The sequence below is a fragment of the Myotis daubentonii genome, chromosome 11 (assembly GCF_963259705.1).
Source record: "Myotis daubentonii chromosome 11, mMyoDau2.1, whole genome shotgun sequence".
NCBI lineage: Eukaryota > Metazoa > Chordata > Mammalia > Chiroptera > Vespertilionidae > Myotis > Myotis daubentonii.
In genome coordinates, this window is record NC_081850.1 from 54,163,687 (window position 1) to 54,190,861 (window position 27,175).

The following is a 27,175-nucleotide window of genomic DNA, read 5'->3' on the forward strand; positions in this document are numbered from 1 at the left end:
CACAGAAAAATAACACATATTTAGAGACATGAATGTGACAAAATTTTTATTTCAAAATCTCAAATTTTGACTAGCATAGCACCACTGACATGGGTGCCCTGAAAGAACTTTATGATTTGATCACCAGAAATTATGCCAGGCTATAATTAAGGCTAACCAATCAAAATCCAGGTTAATTCAGGTAGAAATGATCATAGGATCCTTGGGACTGGTTTTCCAGGGAACCTCTGAATTATCCTATAAGCACTATAGCTTGTATGAGGACACTGGCCTGCAAGCTTGCTTCTCACATAGAAACTAACAAAGAGGTAGATGCAATTCCAGATTCCACCTAGCAGAGGAAAGGTAGGGCTCCAGCCACTGTACTGGAGATAGGCCAGAGCCAAGTCCATGTAAGACAGATGAGGTGAGGGGGAGCCTCCTGGCACCCCCACCTCAAGAAGGAAGGGAAGGAGGCTGCCACTGGTGTTCCCGTGTCACTGGTTCGTCTTCCCAGGCCCAGGCAGGGTCTCTTGTCCACGCTGCCTGCCAAGATTAATCTCCTAAGACTGGTCCCCACACTGTGTAGAAGGGTGGATGTAGAGCCTCCTCGCATCAAGTCAGAACACAACTGCTAACAATCAGCCACACACACACTGAATTTCACAGGTGACCCCGTGTCCTCCAGTGGTCTCTTTCCCACATCTGCTGGAAAGGAGAGAAATCAGAGTCCTCCTTCCCTCCCTGGGAATCTGTTCACAGGAGATGCCAAGCCCAACTATGAGCATTCTGAGTTTATCCAGACAGGTGTGTAACTGCACACACTAGATTAAGAGGAAAAAACACGCTGATTTTTGTTTTAGGCTACACATACTTAGCTTTCTAAACACAAAAATGGAAGGACTTCTCTCAATTATGCACAATGGTTGGTGTCTAAGAAAGCTGTATAAAGAATGAACTCCTGTCCATGCATGAATGAAACTGACTTCATGAGCTCTCCAGGCACACAGGAACGTGTGCCGTTTCCCTGGAAGCACACAAGCCAGGGCTCAGCCTGACACAGGTGCCACCAGCAGCCCTGATAAGAGGGTCAGGAGACCACAAGCCTGGCTGGGGAAGTGAGGCAGTGGGACCCACAGAGGCCCTGGACAGTGACCCAAATGTTCCTTTTAACAGTCTCAGATGCTCCTTGGTGACGTCTATGTTCTGGGCTCTCCAACCCTCTTATAAGGCTGGAAAATATTGGTGAACACTGCTATGCTTGGATTTCAAACATGCAGTATTGAGCTGGGGCAACAACAAAAGTTCACATTCTATACTTTAAAAAACTATAGTATATAACAGTAATAAATCCATGGTTTTTGGTTATAACTGAAAACAGCAATCGAGGCCCTGGGAACGAAGCCATATAGGGCGAGAGTGAAAAAGCGAAGCAGAGAACAGGCGTGGCGTGCCATGGGTAAGATGTGTCAGGCTGGACTGGCCCTGAAGCCTGGATGGAGCAAAGCGTAAATGCGCCGTGAAAGATCCCACAGAACAGGACTCCACATCATCAGAACAAAGACAAACACTAGCTCTTTTCTGACTTCCAAACGTGGAACTGTAACATGTATACAAGTTGGTTAAAATACTGCTAAAACAGCACACACAGAAACAGTACCTTACTGGTCACTCCCTACAAGTACATACTCCATTTACAACCTTGTTTTTAAAACCAGGAAAACTGTTAAAACATCTATCCAACAGTGATGTTTTCAAAAGTATATACACCCAAAAGCCCAGAGAATGCTCGCGCTGGACCCAGTGTCAGCACCATCAAAGTGCAGTGTCTGTGACTGCAAGTCAGACAAAAATAAAAAATACAGTACTTTCCGAGGCCTAGGACCAGCTCACGATAGGCTCTACAGCATCTGTGGCCGACAGGTGTGTCGTCCTCAAGGGCCTTTTAGACGGGCACAAAGTCGCCACTGGCTACACATAGGTGAGTTTTGCATCACTGTTCAGGTATATAATATTCCCATCAGAGGGTATAGGAATTTTAATTAAATGCTTCACAGAGTTTTACAAAAATTGCTAAAAAAATTTTTTTGCACTTCGATTTTTAATTTTTACATGTGCCATTTTTAACGTCATCAATTAGAAACTACTTTCTGACTACAGTCCTCAACCCTAAGAGAACTTGGCTCGAGGGCTGCGTCCCTCTCTGAAAGCGTGCATTTCACTCAGAAATGCAGCAGCACTAGTGCTACACCTATTAGTTCTCTCTGAGTCACTGAAATTGGCAAGAGCCACTGGGCAGCCTGAAGCCTCAAACCCAAGGGTATTAGCTCCCAACCAAGAGATTTTAGTTTCCTACAGCTGACATTGGCATTATCTCAAGAGGTCAGGGTTAGAGCAAAGTGCTGGGAAGACTGCTGCTCTGCCAGCGCAGGCAGGTAGTCTTGGAATGTTTATACAGGTGGCTGGACTGACTGAACCTCTTGCCGCACTTCAGGCAGGCATAGGGTTTTTCACCTGTGTGAACACGGATGTGCTTCTTACAATCTGTCAAGGTCAGAAAAGTCTTGCAGCAGATTTTGCAGGCATACTTGCGAGCGCCCTCTACAACCAAGACGTTGTGCTCTGATAAGGCCTTCTTGCATTTGGACAGGACATCAGCAGAGGCCCTGGTCAGCTGTGGAGGGCCGGGCTGGGAAGGATGCCCATTTTCAAATGAGGACGTGGCCCCATTCATCAGAAGCTGGGAGCTGGCAGAGTTCTCTGGGATCTGCGAGCTCCTGACAGAAGTCACAATTGGCATTTTGGGAGCGATGCGGCGGTAGTACGGAAAGTTACTGGCCTTTCCTCTTGCAGAGCCCATCATTACCCTGGAGAAGGAGGAGTGGAGGCCCAAACCAGACCTGGAAAAATCCATTCCAAACTGTTCTCCTTGATAGCCTGAGCTCTGCACACAGGGCAGGCCCATGGCTTCCTGCATAGGCCTCGCGAAGTGGGAGTCCGCAGGCTCACTGAATGGGTTTTCCACATGAGAGCCGGTGGCCGAGGAGGGCCCGCCCACAGGCCCGGTCTCTGGACTCAACAAATAAGGACCCTCACACTCCAGCCTGCAGTCACTAGTGGTGTTTGGAATATTATCATCGTTGTTCTGATTGGCACTGAAGTTACTTCCTCTGCTCTTGTTAAGGAAATTTGAAATACTGAAAGTGGACTTATGATCCAAGTTATTTGTGACTTCTAAAATATGGATGCCGCCTACCCTGTCAGTGCTGGACTGGGGATCTGAAGAACTCCGGTCGCTGCTCTCAGGGCTGAGGCCCACCTTCTCAGCACCGACCACAACTCCCTCCACGTCCACAGATTCGCTGCCTTCTGCCTGTGAGGTCACGTCGCTCACTTCGTCCTGAGGCTCAGGAGAGCTCAAGGGCTCAGATTTCACCACCACACGCATATGCTCCTTCTCACCAAGGCCAACCTCAGCATTTTCACACTGAAAACCACTTTTCTCAGTTGCAGCTTCCTGCTCAAAACTAGTCTCAACCTGAGTTGCACGAGAGGCCATGGACAACGGCGCCATGTTACCAGCACTGTTGTCGGACTGGCTGGGCACCTGGGCATCTTCTTGAGCACCGAAAGACTGGTCGAACATGATGGCACTGTCTTCCTGGTTGTCGGTCATTCCATCGGCCTTAGGGTTATCCACAATTTTCAGAGAATCTGGCAAGAAGAATTCTTCTCGAGAATGAACCCCTGAAGGCCCATTCTCTGGCGTAACGTTAGAAATGGCAGACTCATCCATGGCAGGTCGGAGGCGCTGCCTGGCCCTTTCTTCTGCAGACTGCTTACGCTTATGAAGGCGTCTCATGGGGAAGGGCGTGCGCGGGTCCAGGTTATTGCGCATTGAGGAGCTCATGGGGGCTGGCTGCTCCTCGCCGCTCTGGTTGGAATTGAGAGCTGAACTCACTATGCTTAGTCCCAGCTGCTGCAGCATAAAGAAGCGCTGCATGCGGGCGCTCTGTTCCTGAACACGCTCGCTGGGGGGAGACATGGGCAGTGTCCTTGTCGTTAAGTAATGTTTACATGCCTTAACAACAGAGTTCAAATGCAGGTGAGAGGCTGCCAATAAGACATCCATAACATTGCTCTCCCCCAACATGAGGGTGGAGGTATACATCATGTCAATCAGTGCGGCGAAGGCCTCCGCTGTCACTACCTCGCTATCCAGCTGGATCATGTTCATGGTCTGATCTCCCTCTGCCACTGAGAACAGGGCTCGGAAATGCGTGCTGCAGGCTGCCAGTACGGAGCGGTGGGCTTTAAAATGCCTATTCCCCACTACGATGACACAATCACAGAGCTGGCCATGAAGTCTTTGATAGTTCAGTTGCTGGAAGATCTGTTCAAAGTGTCCAGGAAAATCCATGATCCTATGGGAAAACAAAGAAAGTGTTAAGACTTAGAAAAGCTTAAGACAAAGCCAGAGCACAGAGGGTGTGATGAAAAGAGGCATGGACAGCCAAGCTTGGATTTTAAAACCTTGTGATGTTTTTTATAATGGGCAGACTAAAAACCCGTCAAACAAGGAGCAAATGCTGATTCAGATACAGCTCTGGAAACATGCACACACGTGGGATCAGCTATGGCTGCTTACAGGCTCCCTCACTCTTCATATGACCCACTTTTAACATTTAACACTTAGGGCCCATGTTAGAAAAGGCCAACATGTGAGTAATAGAATATCTGCCCACAGAAGTTAATTTGAGTTCTGCATTCCCTAAGGACAATGAATAAATTCCAGTCTTTCAGTAACTTAAGTGAAAGGGGTAAATCAACATTAGTGGGGAAGACTTCTAGTTATAAATAGTAGTAGATTGCACGCATGTGCTTACCACTACTCTCCCGCCCCCAACACACTCATTCCTGAGACTCCATTAAAAATATACTAAAGTTTTTTGGTTTTGTTTTTATTTATTTATTTATTTAATCCTCACCTGAGGATATTTTTTCCATTCATTTTTAGAGAGAGTGGAAGGGAGGGGGAAGATGCGCGGGGGTAGGGGGGAGATCAATGTGAAAGAGACACATCAATTGGTTGTCTCCCACACAACCAGGAATCGAACCCAAGATGCTCTAACCACTGACCCACACCAGCCAGGATGGTTTTGTTAAAGGTATAAACCCAGAAGGAAAGAAAGAATTGGAAATAAGTATCAATAGCATTTTGGAAGCTGGTGAACAGGTAAATGAATGATTGCTAACTGACTTAGCATACCCAGAAAGCTAAAATCTTAAATTGGCAGTGAATAAAACACCCTGACTTAAAATATAAGATCTCCACCCACCCAAAGGCTCAGGAACTGATTGCTAAGGTGCCAGGGGAAGTGGAATGGAGGTGATACTCAGACAGGAGGACTGGATGGAAATCTATTCAATAAAAATAACCCAATGGAAGCTCTGTGCCTATGGCAGAAGAAAGGTAAGTCTATAGAAACAGAGAGTTACTGGGGGCTGGGGACAGGATCATGGTAGGACTGCAAAGGGGAAGAGGAATTTGGGGGGGAAGATGGAAATGTTCTAAAATCAGATTGTGGTGCCCCAGCTGGTTTGGCTCAGTGGATAGAGCCTCGGCTTGTGGACTGAAGGGTCCCAGGTTCAATTCCAGTCAAGGGCACATGCCCGGGGTTGCAGGCTTGATCTCCAGTGTGGGGTGTGCAGGAGACAGCCCATCAATGATTCTCTCTCATCATTGATGTTTCTTTCTTTCTCTCCCTCTCCCTTCCTATCTGAAATCAATAAAAATATATTTAAAGAAATAAAATTAGATTGTGGTGATGACTGCACAACTCATAATTTCCTAAAAATATTTGAACTGTACACTTAAAACAAGGAATTTTATGGTATGTACATTATACCTCAATGTAGATCAATAAATTATACCACAAAAAAAAAATAATGGGGAAAGGGGAGAACAAGAGATGAACAAGATCCAGATTGGGGGGGCGGGGGATAAAAGACTAACTTACCAAATAAATGGCATTTCATTCTAGCATACTAATTTAAAAGGATAGTGACATCCTGGTCAATGTCTTCTTCAACAAGCAGCAGAAATATGTTTATATGAGAAAAAATAGCCTCATTTTTTGAAATGTCAGTCACCTTGAGTATAAGAAGAAACTACAACTCTTTTCCACAAAAGGTCATTCACTGGAATGCCACCTCTTAACCTTCAATCCCACTTTCTATAGAAAAAGCATAAGTAGCAAAGATATTGTGGTCTCAGAAGCACCATTTTGAGGAAATTCCCAGAGCCTAGAGACCTTAAAGAAGAGACTCCTGAGATAGCAAAGCATTGCCCAACAAAGGCAGAAGTTGAAATAATACTGGAAGATAGGTAAACATCCATACAATCATTTACGCGCACCCGCCCCCTAAAGATCATCAGCCCTATTCTAGATGCCCTAACACAGACCTAGAGATCAACTCAAGTTCTTCTCACTTCAGGGGTGGCTGTTAAGGTCCTGCTATGCCTTGTTGTCAGGCCATCTTCAAGGCAGTGCAAAGGCATGCTTTTTCCTCTCTTTTTTAGGGACTCATTTGAGGATATGTTGTTGTTGTTGTTGTTGTTATTATTATTTGAGAGAGAGAGAGAGAGAGAGAGAGAGAGAGAGAGTGTGTGTGTGTTGATATGAGAGGGAGACATAGATGGGTTGCCTCCAGTACACACCTTGACCGGGGATCGAACCTGCAACCTAGTATTTTCCCTGACTAGGAATCGAACCCTCAACCTTTTGGTATACAGGATAACGCTCCAACCAACTAAGCCACCCAGCTGGGGCAAGGCTTCCTTTCTCTTAAGGGGCTCTGCAAGTTGTGAAACTAACATTGTAATATTAGAGATGATTAAAATATAGAGAAACACAGATTCTCTAAGTTAGTAACAGTGTGCAATTATCCATTTAGCGATATCTCAATATCATTTCATCAGTCAATTTATGATCTTTTGATTTAGCAATGGAAATCTAATCCACCAGATCAAAGCTAATCTTAGCCATAAAGCTGGCTAATTGGATTATTCAATTGATCTTTCCAATATCAAGAGTGTCAGAAAGCACTTCAGTATTAAGTCAGAGTTCTTAAATGAATACAGTAAAGTCCACTCCACCGTGATTTATGATTACAGGATGTTGGGAAGGGAAGCTCACAAAATCTCCGGGAGGATAGGAGAGCTATACTCGAATGCCCCAGAGTGCCCAGCCACATTGTGGAACCGTTCCAGAAAATTCATTACTGCCACCGCCACCTCTACCACCTGCACCTTTGCATGGAGCTTGCTCTGGATTAGTGACTCAGAAAGAGTAGTTGACACTGCACCTTCGAGATCAGCACTACCCAGTAGAACGTTTTACAATAATGGAAATCATCAGCACTGTTTCTATGCTGTCTGCTAGTCATATATGGCTATGAGCACTTGACATGTGGCTAGTGTAACTGAGGAACCAAACTTTTCATTTTATTTAATTTTAATTAACTTAAATGGCTTGCCCTAGCTGGTTTGGCTCAGTGGATAGAGCGTTGGTCTGTGGACTGAAGGGCCCCAGGTTTGATTCCGGCGAAGGGCACATACCCAGGTTGCGGGCTCGATCCCCAGTGTGGGACATGCAGAAGGCAGCCGATCAATGATTCTCTCTCATCACTGATGTTTCTATCTTTCTCTCCCTCTCCCTTCCTCTCTGAAATCAATAAAAATATATTTTTAAAAAAACACAAAATAAAATAAATGGCTATCATATTGGAGAGTAGTTCTAAATGCTAAATATTGTTCCATATTGCTCACATCGGCATCCAAACCCACTCAAGTACATATGACCAAGGGAACCTTAGCTCTTATAACCATGATTCTACCTTGGGAAAGTGGGCTCACAATTTAAAGGCTATGCAGATGTAAAGGAAGGGGTCGTCAAAAGATTCTGGGCAGCTGCAAATGACAAATGTCCACTACAATGTCCCATTGACAGTTAGAGCCCCTCTAAGGCATGTCATGTACAGATGACTTTGGAAATGCATAGTTGTACTCAGTAACAGGTGATCATCGAGAAGTGAAAGAATGAGCCAAAACAGAAGGCCAATGTTACAATACATGTGTGCAGGCACTGTAGACATCTTCAACTAGCATTTATTAAACCCTGACTCCTCTTCCACAGGCTATGATAAGAAACTAGGGTAAAATTTTAAAAGCTCTGGGGAATTTAAAACTGAAAATATTATAAAATATATATTTGTTAATTTCCTTTAAAATAATAATAATTACATGGTAAACCACTTTTATTTTTATTTTTATTTTTTTTTGCGTGGATTCTCATAATTTTCTATTTGATGGTTTAAGGGAAGGTGAGTTACATGCTTTAAAAAATTTGGCACACATGGGTTGAAAATCGCTGACCTAGGTCACAGACAAGATCAATTGTCCTCAAACAGGAGCTGTGTCCATGGCAAGGCATGTTCCATACAGCCGGCATGTTGGTCAACGTGAGGCCTTCACCTAGCCACCGCTAGATACCGAGCACGCGGGTGTCGACGTTCCATCCAAGGCGGGCGGGCCGTCTCCATGCCTTGCACCGCTCCCTCCGCACGTGTACCTGTCGGGGTCTGTGGGTGGGCCTCCTTTGTCGCCTCCAACAGCACAAGTATGTACAGAAGAGAAAAGGATGCGCTTGAAATGTGTGTGAAGGTTGTGCGGAAAGATGTTTGAGGAACGAACGTGTGTTAACTGCCATGGAAAGTATGCTACGTTGTCATGTCAAGCCAACACTTCCTGTTGACCAGGTGTGCTAGGTGTGTGTGAGGCGCATGACTAGATTTCAGTGACACATCCAAGCTCATGTTTTGAGATCATGAAGTTCAGACAAGGTCCTGTGTCATCATGAACCCACTTTTATATAAAATATATTTTCCCCTCAGAATGAGAAGAGTGGCACTGTTTTACATTTTTGCATTAATGGAAGACAACTGGATTCTCCTATTTTCTTGTGCATTTAGGCTTTTGCAATGTTACATATCACATGGCCTCTGGAAAACACTGTACATTCATGGAAGAATGAGAGTGAAAAAAGCAAATAAGTCTTTGTGTCATTATGAAAATAATTTTGACCTCACAGATCCCTTGAAAGAGTGTGAGGGGCCCCTATGGGTCCTTGGACTATACTTTGAGAACTGCTATTCAAACCAAAATTCTTAACTATACTGAAATGATGGAGGCAGGGAGAGTGCATTGAAATGCATATACCAAAACTAGAATTATAAGGAGAAATTAACAAATTCATAAAAAAATCTTATCTCTAACCAAGAGGAAGTCAATAGATAATGTCTAAAAAATTAAGTAGCTCTAAGTACATAATTTAGTGTATGCATACAAATATCAAAAGAATTACATCCGGTGTGGCTCAGTGGTTGAGTGTCGACCCATGAACCAAGAGGTCACTGGTTCGATTCCCAGGCAGAGCACATGCCTGAGTTGTGGGCTCAAGTCCCAGTAGGGGGCATGCAGGAGGCAGCCAATCGATGATCCTCTCTCATCATTGATGTTTCTCTCTCTCTCACTCCCTTCCTCTCTCTGAAATCAATAAAAACATATGTGGGGGGGAAAAAGAATTAGTTAAAAGCCTTGGGAAGAGAAAATGGAAAGCAGAGAGGCTAGGGCCTGGTGGTTTTCTTAACAAATCTTGTAGAACTCTTTGATTCTTAAGTGATCTGTACTTAGCAAACTACATATACTTTTGGCATAATTTGTTTTTAAAACCGAAAAAGAAGAGAGCTGAACAGACCATAACCGCACACATACACAAAATTAGAAAAATTTACCAAAGAATTACTCCCCCTCCCCTGAAAAAGCATCAGTACCAAATAGGGGTTTTTTAAATATACATTTTATTGATTTTTTTTACAGAGAGGAAGGGAGAGAGACAGAGAGTCAGAAACATCGATGAGAGAGAAACATCGACCAGCCGCCTCCTGCACATCCCCCATCAGGGATGTGCCCGCAACCCAGGCACATGCCCTTGACCGGAATCGAACCCGGGACCCTTCAGTCCGTAGGTCGACGCTCTATCCACTGAACCAAACCGGCTTCGGCCAGTACCAAATAGTTTTATAGGGAATATCTATTAAATGCTACGGAAAAGATAATTCCTATGTTATTTAAACCATTTTAGGAGAGGAAGCTTTCAATGATCCAATATTGAAAGAAATAGTTACTATCTCACATGTCATGCAATGTAATCAAATGTAGTATATACTGACCAATATTTCTAAGTGGATTGATAAGGATGAGTTAGAGAAGGGCAATCTGTTGCTGTGAGTGCACCAATAGACTTTTAAGAGAAGCTATTTAATATCCAGTAACACATGCATAACTCATTAAGGTAAAAGTACAGCCATAAGTTAAACCAAATGAGAAATGCTGCTGAAGTACTAGCATTTTTAAATGTATGTTTTGGCCATCCCAAAAATGCCATACCAAGAATGAATTGGAAATAGCAGGGCATTACTCTGATGCCCAAAAGTGATTCCAAAGACCATGAATATGAAAAAGGCTTAGATTTATAGCATCTTAGGTAAGTTTTCCCAGAAGCAGACCATGAGTGAAGGATTCAAGTGAAAGTGATTTATCAATGAGGTGCTCCCAGGAGAAACTGGGGGTGGAGAGCATGAGAGGAAACAGCAGCAGCCAAGCAAGGGTGCGATTTGGGGCAAAATCCCAGCCTTAGCCTGGTCTAGCAGGAGAGCTCTGGAGTATAAATGAGTTTAAGCCACCTCAGGGCAAAGAAACTGGTCTGTTGTAGCCCTGCATTAGTCAGTCAACAGCTAAGAGCCTCTCCAGGGAAACAGCGCCTGCCAAGCACTTCCAGCTCTCTGGGCCCATGCACAAAGGGATGCCTGTCACCCAAAGACCTAGTCCTCAGAAGAGTCACAGATGCAAGCCATCAGAAGCAAACGCATACAGAAGCTGCACGGCGGGTGCACAGAACCGATAGAAAGGATCATGGGGATCTGGTTAGAGCCCAGAGAGTATCTGCTACTCACACTATACTAAAGAATAAACAGACGACAGATGCTACTGTCTGTTAGGAAAGGACACTTGTATATATACTTACTATGTTTTCTTCCCAATCCCCCATTGCTATCCCAAAATTACTAAGTCAGCAAGGAATCTCAATTCAGTTCAACCATATAGACAACAGATGCTACTGTCTGTTAGGAAAGGACACTTGTATATATACTTACTATGTTTTCTTCCCAATCCCCCATTGCTATCCCAAAATTATTAAGTCAATGAGGAATCTCAATTCAGTTCTTTCATTCTAAAATGCCACTTTACATTAAGAGGTCCTGCTGTAGTAAACATTAGTAAACACTGTTTTAACAAGTCATTAACAAAATAATATGCCACAACGTAATTTTTAATTGAGCTTTCTGGCATAATTAAAGAAATCTAATTAATTTGGGCATAAAATAAAGCTAGCTGTTATTATAATGGTCTGTCAGTTAAGGCTTTGTACTTAGAACCCACAGAACGCAACTCTGGCTTACGTAAGCAAAAGATATCTGAGAAAACAAAGACCTGGGAGGGTGAAGAACCAGACAGCTGTCAAAGGAACTTTGAAGGGTTAGGAAGCAAAATCCAGTCACACTGGTGGAGTAGGAAGAGTCTCCTTCACAGCTACTGCTTCTGCAATAAAAGGCCTCCACCAGTTCCTTCAGAATGGACATCACATGCTCAAGATTCAAAGTTCCAGGGAGAGCTCCTCTATACTGAGCTTAGGGACCCACCCCCACCCCGACTGTGCTGGGAAAACAAAGAGGAAGGGTCTTTCTGGTTTTTACTTATGTAGTGGAAGGCTGGTTGCTGATTTATCCACCTAACAAGATTACACATAAAAGGGGTGTGGGTGTCAAGATAATTCACAAATAGGAAATCAGAGTGCTATCGGGAAGGGAAAAATGTCTGAGAGTTTTTTAGTAATACTATGACACATTAGGCAACAAAGTGATAAGGACAATCCAAGAACTGCCATGGCCTCATTTACATTCCATGTTCTGTATAAAAATAAGTCACAGGAAATAAGGCAATGTGTATAGCAGATTGTATTTTCCAAGATGGCTGGCTACATGAAGATCTCCCATCCTGCATGTTGTCTTATAATGTGCTATTTATATTTACACTCCTCTCACAAGTGATGGGACCTATGTTCACTCCCCTTGAAACAGACAAGTCTAAGACTATTACAAAGGTTACACTATGTAGCCCGACCAGGTGTAGCTCAGTGGTTGAGCACTGACCCATGAACTAGGAGGAGGTCACAGTTCGATTCCCAGTCGGGGCACATGCCCGGGTTGCAGGCTCAATCCCCAGTGGGGTGTGTGCAGGAGGCAGCCAATCAATGATTCTCTATACATAAATGTGTGTGTGTGTGTGTGTGTGTGTGTATCAGGGGTGGGCAAACTTTTTGACTCGAGGGCCACAATGGGTTCTTAAACTGGACCGGAGGGCCGGAACAAAAGCATGGATGGAGTGTTTGTGTGAACTAATATAAATTCAAAGTAAACATCATTACATAAAAGGGTACGGTCTTTTTTTTTCAATAGTTTTATTCATTTCAAACGGGCCGGATCCGGCCCGCGGGCCGTAGTTTGCCCACGGCTGATATATATATATATATATATATATATATATATATATATATATATATATATATATATACATATACATACATACACACACACACACATATACTAGGGGCCCGGTGCACGAAATTCGTGCACTGGGTGTGGGGGGGGGGCAGGGGGGAGTGTCCCTCAGCCCAGCCTGCCCCCTCTCACATACTGGGAAGCCCTCAGGCGTTGACCCCCATCACCCTCCAATCGCAGGATCGGCCCCTTGCCCAGGCCTGACGCCTCTGGCCTCAGGCGTCCGGCCCGGGCAGCACGGACCTGCAGTGGCAGCGGGGGGTGCCGCGATCGCACGGGCTCCACCCCTGCCCCTGCAGGAAGCCTCTGGCTGAGGCGTCCCGCCCGGGCAGCAGGGACCCACAGCTGCAGCAGCCCCGCGATCGTGGGCTTCGCTTTAGGCCCAGGCAAGGGACCCCTAGCTCCTGGGACTGCCAGCTTCGACTGTGCCCAGCTCCCATCGCTGGCTCCACCCCTACTTCCTGCTATCACTGGCCAGGGCGGAAAAGGCACCTGATTCTCCGATCATGGCTGGGGGGCAGGGCAAAGGCGGCCCCAGGGCCGCCTTTGCCCTGCCCCCCAGCTCTTAGCTCCCCCCTGGGTTTCCGATCACTGTCAGTGGCAGGGGGCTTCTTCCTGCTTTCCCTTTCGCCACCCTGCATTGTGCCTACATATGCAAATTAACCGCCATCTTGTTGGCAGTTAACTGCCAATCTTAGTTGGCAGTTAATTTGCATATAGCCCTGATTAGCCAATGAAAAGGGTATCGTCATACACCAATTACCATTTTTCTCTTTTATTACTATAGATTTTAAAGTTACACTATATGACTTGTGAGCTAGATCATAAAAGATAACACAGGTCTTCACCTGGTCTTTTTGGCTCTCCCTTGGAAGCCAAACATCATGCCATGAGAAAACCCAGCTGAAGTCTAGCTGACAGTCAACACCAGAAGTGAGGTTTGCCTTCGAGATGACTTCAGCCCCAGTCACAATCTGACTACAACCACATGACAGACCCCAAGAGAGAATCATCTAGCCAAGTACAGTCACCCCTAGAACTATTAGAGCAGCGGTTCTCAACCTATGGGTCGCGACCCCTTTGGCAGTTGAACGACCCTTTCACAGGGGTCGCCTAAGACCATCCTGCATATCAGATATTTACATTATGATTCATAACAGTAGCAACATTACAGTTATGAAGTAGCAACAAAAATAATTTTATGGTTGGGTCACAACATGAAGAACTGTATTTAAAGGGCCAGAAGGTTGAGAACCACTGTGTTAGAGAATAAAATGATTTTTATTGTTTTAAACTATTAAGTTTTAAAGTGGTTTGTTACCCAGCAACAAATAACTGCAACAATGTGAACTTAACATCTTTCCACTAAGCAACATTCAAATACTATCTCTAAGGAACACATTTTTTTGTCTACTAAACCTTTGGGGAACAATAACTTCACCCATTCTTAGTCCATGTGGTTCTAACAGATCAGATTGCTCCAAATTTCTGAGTTCCATAGGTGGACAGATGATCCAGAAAGGCCTTGATTACAGAGACTGTTTCAAAAATGGGTATATGACCCAAGCCATGCCAATTAGAGTTTGCCCTCAAGATTTCTGCTGGTGCTATCTTCACCCAGATCACAATCTATGAGAGAGACATCTAAGTCTAGCACTGATGGTGCAAAGCAGTGCCAAAGACAATGTCCTGATGTCATCAACATCCTGGCATCCAGCCATGACTGTAGTTAGCATCACCCTAGGACTTCCTATTTCACAAGTCAATGAATTCCCCTTTTACCTTAACCTGGTTTATGTTGGATCTCTGTCACACGATGAGGCTCGAAGCACAATCTCAGAAAAACCTAAATAACACAGCTATCTTGAAACCTTTTGTATCTAGAAGAGGTATTTAAAAAATTCAGTTGGGGAGACACAAAATTTGTTACTCTGCTCTTATGGAAGGTAATTATTAATCTAGATCAAAAACTCTCAAAGCAACTCTAGCAAATTCAGAGGTCCAGCCTAAAAGCTATAAAATAGCTCATGCTGAAAAGTGTTTTACCTAAAGATGCCAGTCTGAAGCCTTCAAATCAAATTTAAAAGTTTCACGTTTCTTTAACGATTTCAAAATGTGACTCTGTGAGTCTATATAGTTGGAGGAGAAACAGCAACTATCAATTTGTAACTGTGTCTTACCCAAAGCAAGTATACACAATAATATTTACAATATTTGTTATCTGCAGGAACAGAGTTTTAGCAATTTCCAAACTAAATATAATTAAGAAAATATTTTTAGCCCTGGACAGTTTGGCTCAGTGGATAGAGTGTCAATCTACAGACTGAAGGGTCCCAGGTTCAATTCCAGTCAAGGGCATATGCCCAGGTTTCGGGCTTGATCCCCAGTAGGGGGCGTGCAGGAGGCAGCCAATCAATGATTCTCTTTTATCACTGATGTTTCTGTCTCTCTCTCTTCCTCTCCCTTCCTCTCTGAAATCAATAAAAATATTTTAAATATATATAATATTTATACCACTGCTCATTACATTAACATGGATAATCAAGAATTGACTGTTTTCTCTATGGATTTACTTTCCTAATAATGCTTTACTTAGACTGATTTTTTAAAAAGCTCATTTGTGTTCCAGGAGAACAAGCCAGTTAACAGTACATTTTAACTATTTGATTTATATACTGACTTACCCACATGCTTTTCATTAATATACTTAGTTCATAAAGAAAAATACACTCATACTCAAACATCATCTACCACCACTGCAAGTGATTTACTGCCTGTCTGCCCGGCAGGATCTGCAAAGTTGCTACCTACAGGGAAGCATCTTAACATTCTAAGAAACTCTTAACATTCAATATCCCTAATCCAAATAAAATCCTAGCAGAAAAATAACAGAACTTTTCCTTCACTTGTAAAGATGATATAAATAAGGATAAACGTAAGACAACAAAACCAGGCAAGTCCCAGTCAAGCAGGCTAGGACTTTTGACAGGGCTCCAAGTCTTGGAGTCCAAGAACATTCATCCATTGTTCTGATTTGACTAAGTGGAAATCAGGAAAGGCTGGGACAAGATAGGCATACAGATGCCCAAGGTTAGCCCCAGATACCAGATCTGTCAGCCTAATTTCATATTCTCTCTGGTTCTGCTCTGTCAGGGCTGGCTCGGAAACTGGACAGATGAAGTCTATTAAAAAGGGAATCTGGGCCCAGCTGGCGTGGCTCAGTGGTTCAGCATCGACCTATGAACCAAGAGGTCACGGTTTGATTCCCAGTCGGGACACATGGCCAGGTTGCAGGCTCAATCCCCAGTGGGGGTGTGTGCAGGAGACAGCAGATCAGTGACTCTCTCTCATCATTGAGCATACTACTTAGTCTCTCTCTCCCTTCATCTCTGAGATATATATATATATATATATATATATATATATATATATATATATATATATATATATATATATATATATAATCTGAAGAGAATCCGTCAATAAGTAAAGGTGAGCACCACTGGGGAAGTCAAGCTAATGCCAGAAGCCCTTACTGTCTCGCTCTACACTCCAACTCTCCCCAATTTGCCACCTTGTTTTCCAGTTCAACATTCCTGTGGATTAGCTGACCTAGAACTTTATAACTCAGTTTAAATAAGAAAAGGTATTAGTGTCCTATTATATATCTAGTGCAAATTCAAAATGCTTTTTTTAAAAAACTGAAATAGCTTGTTGAGGCCAGGAACTATATTTTCTCTCTCTCCCTTAAAGTGCCTCAATAAATTATTTGTTGGATAAACTTCAACTGTATGTTAATGAAATATAACACCATATTACTCAATAGTCATTATTCTAAGAGCCCCAACTCTCTCCAAAAACAAGGAAAAGTCTCAGAATATCTAAAATAAATATCAAAACCTATGTATGAAAGATTTCCTCATAGGAAAATCTCTCAAACCCTCTTTTGTTTTAAACAAACAAAATTCAAGTTTTTCTAGTTTCTTAATGGATTAAAGATGAGCAATAGCAAATCTAGAAAATGAGGAAGAGCTGGCTGCAGGTTGACAGCTGACCCACTAGAAAAGAAGAGGCCCAGCAACTTAGAGCCCTAGAGATTTCAACAGCCCTGGAACATGCTGTGTATTTGGTATACAAATTCATTCATCCAAAGTTTTAAAGTGCTGGGGAACAGAGATTTATATGGCATAGTCCTGTCACAGATGCTTAGCAGAAACAAGTCATACACAAATAACCATTAAGTGCCACATAAGTGATAAAGTGTACATGATGGCTCAAAGAAGGCAAAGGTTATTTACAGCTTTATGGTGGATTTGACAACAGAGCTAGGTATTGTTCTGGATTAGGATAAAATGAGATATAAAATATATTCTAGACAGAGGTAAAGGTGGGGAGAGGTTTGAGGTGGGGGAAGCTATGTAATCATTCTGGCTGGAAAATAGGTAAGGGTAGGAAGGTAGGTACTGAATAGTGAATACTCATAACTGATGTTAATAATTACAGCAAGTTAGCATATAATTTTGAACTAGACTCACTTTTCAGATAACTTTTGTAAAAAGCATTTTAAAATTTAAGCACCAGGTCAGTCAGGGTTCTTGTTTGCAGCAACAGAAAATGATTCTAGCTCACTTAACTAAAAAGTAACTTGCTGAAAGGTCATTGGTTTGTTCACAGAATTGATGAGAAGGCTGGACACCTGACCTTGAACTAGGCCCGTGGTCGGCAAACTGCGGCTCGCGAGCCACATGCGGCTCTTTGGCCCCTTGAGTGTGGCTCTTCCTAAGCCTTAGGAGTACCCTAATTAAGTTAATAACAATGTACCTACCTAACTAGTTTAAGTTTAAAAAATTTGGCTCTCAAAAGAAATTTCAATTGTTGTACTGTTGATATTTGGCTCTGTTGACTAATGAGTTTGCCGACCACTGAACTAGGCAGTAAGAACAATCCCCACACAGCCACTGCTACAAGAATGCTGACTCTATAGGGGATTTAATCTTACTTTGTCTTCACTATTGTTATTTAGTCATGATTCTTGAATACATTCGTGCCTTTTTGATATTATGTGAGATGAAACAGGAAGTACACCTGTGGTCATTGTGCTACATATTGAAATAAGATGTTGTCTCAAGGGAAATAACTTGTGCAATTTTTGAATCACAAACAGCACTCATTGCTTTTTTCATGGAACACCATTTTTACTTGGAAGAATGAGTGTCAAACTATGGTTATTCAGACTTGAGTATTTGTCAGACATTTTCTTGGAAATGAAAAAAATGAGCTTGTCATTTCAAGGAAAACACCTAACAGTATTTCTTGCCTATGATAAAATCTGAGCTTTCAGGTGAAAATTTCTAATTCTGGAAAATCTGTGTCTGTCACCGTGAGCTTGACAGCTTCCCAATGTTCAAATCCTTCAAATCATTAGTGATATTAATGAAATGTGATTTTTAAAAATATTACATAATAAATGTGTCAACATTTGAAAGATCTGCATAACTCAAGGGAATCAACATTTTCCAAATGACTAATGTAACCATGATGTTATGTTACAAAATAAGGTATGGGTAAAAAAGATACCCATTCAAAGTGCAAGATAAAAATTAATGTATTTTAATGTAAATATAAAAAGTTCATTGATATAGTTTCAGATTCTACATTGCAACTAAACTGTTCTTCCATTAAACTAGACATTAAAGAGATTTGCAAAAAATATAAAACAATGCCACTCTGAGCATTCCCTGTGCACAGATGTTGGTTTCAAATACCATCTATACTAATAAAAGCCTAGGTGGTCCTCGTGCCCTTGCGTGCGACGTCGTCACAAGATGGCCACCACAAAGATGGCCCCCACAAGATGGCTGTATGCACAGTGGAAGTGGGGCCCAGCAGCTGCTCCACGCAGTAAGGCCTGGGGGTCCCATGGCTCTGCGTGGTGTGGAGGAGGCCAGTCCTAACGTCTCTGCTGCCTTGGTCTCCGCTGCCTCGCGTGTAGCAGGTGGGTCGTGGCAGGGGAGGGCAGTTGTGGGCGATCAGGCTGGCAGGGGAGGGCAGTTGGGAGCGATCAGGCCGGCAGGGGAGCAGTTAGGTGTCAATCAGGCCGGGAGGGGAGTGGTTAGGGGGCGATCATGCTGGCAAGCAGAAACAGTTAGGGGCAATCAGGCAAACAGGCAGGCGAGCGATTAGGAGCCAGCGGTCCTGGATTGTGAGACGGATGTCCCAGATTGGAGAGGGTGCGGGCCAGCTGAGGGACACCCCCCCATTCCGTGCACAAATTTCATGCACCAGGCCTATAGTTCGCTAATAAAAGGAACCTGGGCTCCTTGGAGAAATGGCTGATTCTAGGACTGAGGCAGGAAATATACAAGATAAGCCTGCAGAATCTTATAGTGCCAGAAAGTCAGGAAGTGCTTAAAAGAAACAAACAAATATAATAATGGGAATATATGAAAGGGAGATAAGGCCCAACAGGAGAAAGTGCTCTCAAGGCCAAAGCTGGAACAGTTTGAGCAAAAAGATAGATAAAATAGTATTTTATTATAACCCAAAGTGTACAATAAATATCCATAGGTCCATCCTGATATAAATGGTTGATTAGATAAATGAATGGGAGAGAAGAGACAAATCTCCTGTGCAGAAGAATTCCAAGTAATTTATGTAGCTACTCTGTCCTCAAGGAGATGGAGCACACTCCCCACTCCCATTTTTTTTTTTGTAGCTTTATTTAAATTTTTTTTATTGCTTAAAGTATTATAAAGAGTATTACATATCTCTCCTTTTCCCCCCTTGATAATCCCCCAGCCTCCCTTACCCCCCAGTGTCTTATGTCCATTGGTTATGCTTATATGCATGCATAAAAGTCCTTTGGTTAATCTCTTACCGCCCCCCCTCCCGCCCCCCAACCCTCCCCAGCGTTCCAGCAGTAGTTTGACAATCTGTTCGAGGCTGCTCTGCCTTTGTATCTGTTTTTGTTCATCAGTTTATAATGGTCCTTATTATCCATAAATGAGTGAGATCATGTGGTATTTTTCTTTCATTGACTGGCTTATTTCACTTATCATAATGCTCTCCAGTTCCATCCATGCTGTTGCAAATGGTAAAAATTCCTTCTTTTTTACAGCAGAATAGTATTCCATTGTGTAGATGTACCACAGTTTTCTAATCCATTCATCTACAGATGGGCACTTAGGCTGTTTCCAGATTCTAGCTATGGTGAATTGTGCTGCTATGAACATAGGGGTGCATATATCCTTTCTGATTGGTGTTTCTGGTTTCTTGGGATATATTCCTAGAAGTGGGATCACTGGGTCAAATGGGAGTTCCATTTTTAACTTTTTGAGGAAACTCCATACTGTCTTCCATAGTGACTGCACCAGTCTGCATTCCTACCAGCAGTGCGTGAGTGTTCCCTTTTCTCCGCATCCTCTCCAGCACTTGTCGTTTGTTTATTTGTTGATGATAGCCATTCTCACAGGTGTGAGATGGTACCTCATTGCTGTTTTGATTTGCATCTCTCGGATGATTAGTGACTTTGAGTATGTTTTCATATGTCTCTTGGCTTTCTGAATGTCCTCTTTTGAAAGGTGTCTATTTAGGTCCTTTGCCCATTTTTTTGATTGGATTCTTTATCTTCCTTTTGTTAAGTTGTATGAGTTCTCTATAAATTTTGGAGATTAGGCCCTTATCAGATATGACATTGGCAAATATGTTTTCCCATGCAGTGGGTTTTCTCATTGTTTTGTTGATGGTTTCTTTTGCTGTGCAGAAGCTTTTTATTTTGATGTAGTCCCATTTGTTCATTTTCTCTTTAGTTTCAAGTGCCCTAGGAGCTGTATCAGTGAAGAAATTGCTTCGGCATATGTCTGAGATTTTGTTGCCTTTGGCTTCTTCTAGAATTTTTATGGTTTCCTGTCGTACATTTAAGTCCTTTATCCATTTTGAGTTTATTTAAACCCTTATCAGTGATAACATTGGTGAATATGTTCTCCCATGCAGTGGGCTTTCTTGTTGTTTTGTTGATGGTTTCTTTTGCTGTGCAGAAGCTTTTTATTTTGATGTAGTCCCATTTGTTTATTTTCTCTTTAGTTTCCAATGCCCTAGGCCCACTCCCATTTGTTACGCATGGCCTGAGCAATAGTGACTTCCTTCCAGAGTGCAATACAGAAAGGGAGGGGAAAAGAGTAACTTTAGAGTGGAGAAATCTGACACACACTATCTCAGGCAAGTGATCAAGATCAAGGGCAACATCAATGGTGATAAGTCACATTCATAGTATGCATGTTATAGGCGTCATGTGTTGATGTGATGAGAATGGCACTTTCTCTCTGTGGTCTTCCCCACAAAACCCCATAACCCCACTCTAATCATGAGAAAAACATCAGACAAATCCCAACTGGACAGTCTACAAAATAAGTTGGGTGGTAGTGGGTTAGTTGGTAGGATGAGTTAAATGCCTACTAAGAATCAGGTTCTGTAGGTACTTTACATCTTTTATTTCTTATGGATGATTGTCAAGCAGTGACTATCATCCCCATGACTAGGGCCAACATCATCCAGCTAGTACAGTAAGTGAAGGAGAGGAGTTATGAACCCAGGTTCAACTATAAAACTTCACTTTGCTGTAATGGGAGCAAGCCCCCAGTAAGACATGGGCCAGGTGGATGATGAAAGAATACTCAGGAGAGAACAGTATGTAGTTACGAGTGTGAGCAAAGGCTAGGAATAAGGATTATGAGGCTCGAGAGAGTAAGGGGATGAAGCTGAAAAGAAAGGTCAAGAATTGGGGAGGGCTGTTTTAGAGTGAAAAGACAGGTGTGTAAAATAACAGCGAAAGGATTGAAAATTAGAGCAAGGGTTGTGGAAGAGGTGGCAGGAGGGTCTTTTCTTCTCCTCTTCTCTTACTCAAATCTTCCCTTGATACCAATGCCACATGCCACCACCACCGATCACATTGCCAAGCCTTCACCATGGCCAATAGACCCCAGTTTGGGAAGGTGAGGAGAATGCAGGATGAGCTATGCTTTCTCCTCCCACTGCCTCTTGCCACTGGCTCTTCCCCAATGCTGCCTTCCATGAAACTGGTGCAGAATAATGATCAGGGATCAGAGCTTTGGGAAGAAGGGGAGGGGAACAAAATATATTCCTGGTAACAGGCTCACCTGTCATATGGGGAAATCTTGGCCTGCCCAAGCCTCTCAGGGAGGTGGTCTGTCAGGGTGGTGGCCCACCAGCACAGAGTACTGTCTGAAAGATGGGCATGCCCAAGACAGCAAGTTACATACATGACCGACTGAAAAGGATACATTTAAACTTAAAATCATTTATGACAAATTTCACCACTTTATCCTGTTTAGAATTTTACATTCACACTGTAACTGGCTTAGAAATTTCCCTTTCCTGGGTACTACATTTTCCTAAAATTTCAAAAGAATAATCAGCTAGCTGATTATCTAGATAAAAGAACATCTGTAGCCAGTTAAAGCTCTAAAGATCATACAAACTTCATAAAGGTATTTAAAAAAACCATAAATGGCTTCTTTTAGCTACTTGCAAATATGAAACTATATCTATTTTAACATCTGTTTAAGAAGTCTAAATGTATTTTCCCTCTATTACTTACAAAATGTTGCCTGCCATCCCTCAATTACCGCCCCCTACACATACAAACTTCTCAGCAATTTAAAAAAGAGCTTTCTTTCACTGCCTTTTATCCCTGATAGATCAAGAAGCATATTCTTTTTTTAAATATACTTTTTATTAATTTCAGAGAGGAAGGGAGAGGAGAAAGAGATAGAAACATCAATGATGAGAGAGAATCATTGATCAGCTGCTTCCTGCACACTCCACACTAGGAATAGAGCCCGAAACCCAGGCATGGGCCCTTACCCAGAATCGAACCGTGACCTCTGGTCACACCGGCCAGGCAAGAAGTATATTCTTTTTTTAAAAATATATATTTTATTGATTTTTTACAGAGAGGAAGGGAGAGAGATAGAGAGTTAGAAACATCGATCAGCTGCCTCCTGCACATCTCCTACTGGGGATGTGCCCGCAACCCAGGTACATGCCCTTGACCGGAATCGAACCTGGGACCCTTCAGTCCGCAGGCCGACGCTCTATCCACTGAGCCAAACCGGTTTCGGCGAGAAGTATATTCTTAATGAATGACACTACTTTCTCAAGAAAAAAGCCATGCCAAAGCTTTAAAGACACTATTATTGATGGTATCTTTCCAGTAGGAAAAAAAAAAGATTTAATTCATTTTCATACCTAGTCTACTTTCAAAGTAGTATATTCCTTCACTTCTGAATCATTTATCAAATCAAGAGCATTTAGCAAGTGACTGATACTTTACCTGCTAAGTTGCTTTTGAGGTTCTACTCAAAATAAAAACTACAATGTATGTTATTAAATGTGTTTAGATTTTTGCACTATCTGTGGGTTTCCCTCAGAACTGAACCCCAACACAGTGGGTTTTCTTCTCCCTACACTTCCTCAAATCCTCTCTGCTGTACTAGAGGCTAAAACAGAAGGACTGAACAACTTGAAGATCTCGCATTTTTAGAGGAAGACTGTTGAGCGGATTTTAAATTATAATCAACTAATTAAGATTTAGTGAAAAATCAATTATACCAGTTAACAATATCATGTTCAGAAGAAAAGGGGGAGCAATTCACCCTAATCATATTAAATTTAAGAACTTGGAAATAAAGCATTTGTACACTTGTTATCAAGTACCCAAAGTAACAGAATACAGAATCTAATTTCTAAAAGCAGACTCCACTCAAACATCCTTTAAGTTAGTAAAAGAAACAAAACACTTTGTTAACTTCCATTTATATAAGAAAAAAGTACCACTTCCATTAGGTACTTTAACAAACTTACTTCAGAGTACAAATTTGGAAAATTAATTGGTTATAATTACAATAAAGTTAGTGCTCCAACACAAATTCCTAATCTGTTTGAACTGTCAGAAAGATAAATCAAAGTCTTTAGCAAAATTATGTGTAATTAATCAAATAAAAGTCATCTCATTCCCCCCCCCAAATTAGTCTTCAGATTAAAAGCCACTATTCAGTGATGAAAATGATGAAAACAACTGTAAAAAGCAATAGTTCTCTCAGAAACAGCTGGTCTTTTAGCACGAGAAGTTCACTGCAGTTAGTGTTACATTCCATCCCACCTGCTACACTAACAAATCTGGCTCTACTAGACAACATCCATATTTGAGAAATGTTAAGTACAGTAAAAATCATACGCTTAAAATGGATAGAAGAAAGTATTTGTTTACAATAAATTTACTTTTTCTTTCTTTCTTTTTTTTTTTTTTAAGTTGACAGCTAACATCAAATCACTACCTTGGGTTTTTCCTCTTCCCTTCCAAGAAGTTGAGGCAGATTGAAGATTCTGCACTACAGCAAGCTTTGCCGTATCTGACTGTACACAGATATTAAATCCTACCCACACTAAAGAACTCAATAAAATTCAAGCTAAGGCCGAAACCGGTTTGGATCAGTGGATAGAGCATCGGCCTGCGGACTGAAAGGTCCCAGGTTCGATTCCGGTCGAGGGCGTGTACCTTGGTTGTGGGCACATCCCCAGTGGGGAGTGTGCAGGAAGCAGCTGGTCAATGTTTCTCTCTCATCGATGTTTCTAACTCTCTATCTCTCTCCTTTCCTCTCTGTAAAAACTCAATAAAATATATATTTTAAAAAAAAAATTCAAGCTAAGTACTTAAATACTAAAACATTTACACGCATTTTGTATCCAAGCGATTTTTAAAAAGTACTTCAACTTCTCATGATAGTCTTGCAACAGAGCTTTTGAGAGCACTGCCCCATAAATCTAGGAAAACACTCCATTAGATGTTTTCCTTTCAAATTTTACTACTTTCAGAATTTTTCTAGAGGCACCTCAATGAACCAGAAAACAGCTTGCCAGTACCTCCAGCTAACGACAGTATGTTTTGACACAACTTTTAGGAGAAAAAAGGCAGATCAGAAAACAAGTTGATTTCAGGACTTTTTATTAGTCCTGGCTCATTTAAAATCCAAGGGCCCAGAACAAGTCTCCAACCTATTAGTATTACCTGGCAGCTCATCAAGCCGGCTGCAGGGGCCAGGCCAGTCTTCCCGAGTTTGCTGGGATTTCCATAGGGGGTTAAAGCAATAATGGGAGGCCTTCGCTTGGGTTAGGGGCTTTTATCTGAAATTCTTTTTCTTCCCTCCCCATCTGACCTCTTCCCCCCCACTCCTATAATTTTAGCTTATAGCCAACCACCCTCACCACGGAAATCCTAAGATTTCAGCATACGAAAAGCAAGCTCTCCAGAAAACAAGTACCCAGGCCACCTTTTTAAAATTATCTAAGGCACAAAAGCCCATCCAAAAGATAACAAATCATCAATGATGAGGAAGGCACAGCATTCACTTCAACCTCTAAAGGAAGATCCCAATGTATGTAGTATCATCTATTTACTACAACTGAAAAGTAGTTTGGGGCAAATGTAAGTGTACAGGTGTTAGTATGGAAAAATAATACAATAATCTATATATATAAAAGCCTAAGCCACCCTTAAGACCTGAGGAAGGGACAACGGGCTGGAAGCTATGACGTGCACTGACCACCAGGGGGAAGACGCCCAAGGCAGGAGCTGCCCCCTGGTGGTCAGTGCTCTCCCCCCTCCCCCCAATCAGGACTGGGCAAGACGCCCCAAGGGGCCAGGCCTAGGGGCCCCACCCGGGCGCCAACTCATGCACCGGGCCTCTAATTAATAAATAATGCAGGAAAAAAACCTCTGTTCCGCGTTACTCACAATTGTAAATCTACTTTGGAAAGATTCCTGTTTAATTCTTGAATGCGAAGGATTTCTTCCTTCTGTATTCATTCAAATTAGCCAGAACTTGAGCATACTACTTAGTAATCAAGACTTTTCTTTGCCTTTACCTAGGAATTTTCCTTCTAACTAGAACCTGTGTTCCTTTCAGAAGTTCGTTTCTACACTACCGTCCACTATGACAGAAGGCAGACTGACTTACTAACAATTGACCTTTTTTGGAAGGAAAAAACCTGATCTTCAACGCCACCTTCATTCCCCGTCTGATGTATTTACGTGCGAATCTGCCAGGGGAGGAGGTGGAACGGCCGTTCTCACCAAGCCTGGACGCAGTGGGCATCCAAGGAATGCCCACACGCACTGGAGTCCTCCGGCAACAGCGTGGGCCATTCCCCAACACTGGCTCCACCCTCCGGGCCAGCGCCAGGTCCCGGCTCCAGACCGCGCTGGCCTGGCGGTGGCGAAATGAAAGTGTCGCTCAAGGAGGCCCAGGATGAGCCCAGGCAGCAGGTCCGAGGCTGTCGGTCCGGAGACCTCTCCCGCCCCAACCCGGTAACCAACCTCTCCACCCGCAGATCCGAGGGGGCAAGAGCCTCCGCCCAATCCCGCAGACAGACAGCCTGGCGTCAGGACACGGGGACGCCTGCGCAGAACCCGCCTCCCATCCTCCCGACCCCTCCGCTAGGAAGGGTAACAATACCCCCTTAGAAAGACGGGCAGGGCAGGCGGGGGGCACCGGGACGCGTCTGCGCGCTCCCCACATGCTTGGTCGCGACCCAGCTGAGGCCGCCAGCCCAGCGCCCCTGGTGCTCAACCGTCTCCACCTGAGCGCGCCCGCGCGCGGAGGCTCCCACCACTCGCACTGACAGGGTCTCCTCACCTGAGCCGGGCTCCGCCCCCCTCCTCGCTGGAGAAAGCAATGACCCTTCTCCGACCCGACTCGACAGTGTCGGAGGAGGCGGGAACGTCCAGGCTGGCGTCTCCGTGATGGGATTTCCTACCCCTTCCGCCCACCCTCCCCGCCCACCCCGCCTCTCGTTCCCCAGCTCCCACAGCCCGTTGGCCGCCTTACTCGGATAACACCGCGGCGGCGGCCGACAGTAAACGGAAGTGACGCAATGCTACATCGCCTACTCCACCTCCTCCCCTCGGGCCGAACTGTAACCAATCAGCAAGAGAGGGGCGGGGGCGGAACAGGAGAGCAGCCAACCAGCGCGCGGAATCCGGAAGAATTTCCTAGGCTCCGGGACATTGGCCAATCCCTGGTCCCAGGAGTCTCGCTGTGTTTACTACTGACCGAATCCGCGAGCGCTGTGGCCAATCACCGTTTTCCTTACAACACGTAACACTGGTATCAAACGCCTTTAAGGCGGGATTCACCACTGAGCGGCTTTAGGTTTGGTTATAGAAAAGCTAATGTGTGTCACAACCAATCAAGACCCATTGTGGTTGCGAGAGGGCGTTCTGTCTCGTTCCACCAATCACAATCGCGACTGCCCAAGGTTTGTTCCACCTTTCGCGGGGGCTGAAGGATCTTTCCACTCCCCCAGCGCCCGCCCTGCCGAGACCAGCCGGCTCCCTGTTGGAAGAGTGCGCTTCGCCGGAGCCACACACACAGTGGTC

At 43.5% G+C, this 27,175-nt stretch overlaps 1 protein-coding gene and 1 non-coding gene across 7 annotated transcripts; both read right to left on the bottom strand.

Moving 5' to 3' along the window:
* Nucleotides 1–33: 33 nt before the first annotated feature.
* Nucleotides 34–26,709, bottom strand: ZBTB5 (zinc finger and BTB domain containing 5). 6 transcript variants are annotated; one of them, XM_059657359.1, is made up of 2 exons: nt 26,625–26,709; nt 34–4,403 (listed from the first exon to the last, which is right to left on the bottom strand). In XM_059657359.1, the coding sequence occupies exon 2, from the start codon at nt 4,397–4,399 to the stop codon at nt 2,369–2,371; it is 2,031 nt and encodes a 676-aa protein (XP_059513342.1). In that variant the 5' UTR covers nt 4,400–4,403; nt 26,625–26,709; the 3' UTR covers nt 34–2,368. The 6 variants fall into 6 exon arrangements, with proteins under 6 accessions (XP_059513342.1, XP_059513340.1, XP_059513345.1 ...); XM_059657357.1 differs by lacking the exon at nt 26,625–26,709 and adding an exon at nt 26,433–26,559; XM_059657362.1 differs by lacking the exon at nt 26,625–26,709 and adding an exon at nt 26,114–26,423.
* LOC132212921 (small nucleolar RNA SNORD107) lies at nt 8,831–8,903 on the bottom strand. The gene has a single exon (XR_009447856.1). It is a non-coding gene; the product is annotated as a small nucleolar RNA SNORD107 (small nucleolar RNA).
* Nucleotides 26,710–27,175: the final 466 nt, after the last annotated feature.

Coding starts and splice junctions, on each gene's coding strand:
- ZBTB5 (XM_059657359.1), bottom strand. CDS start 4,399: ATGGATTTTCCTGGACACTTTGAACAGATCTTCCAGCAACTGAACTAT.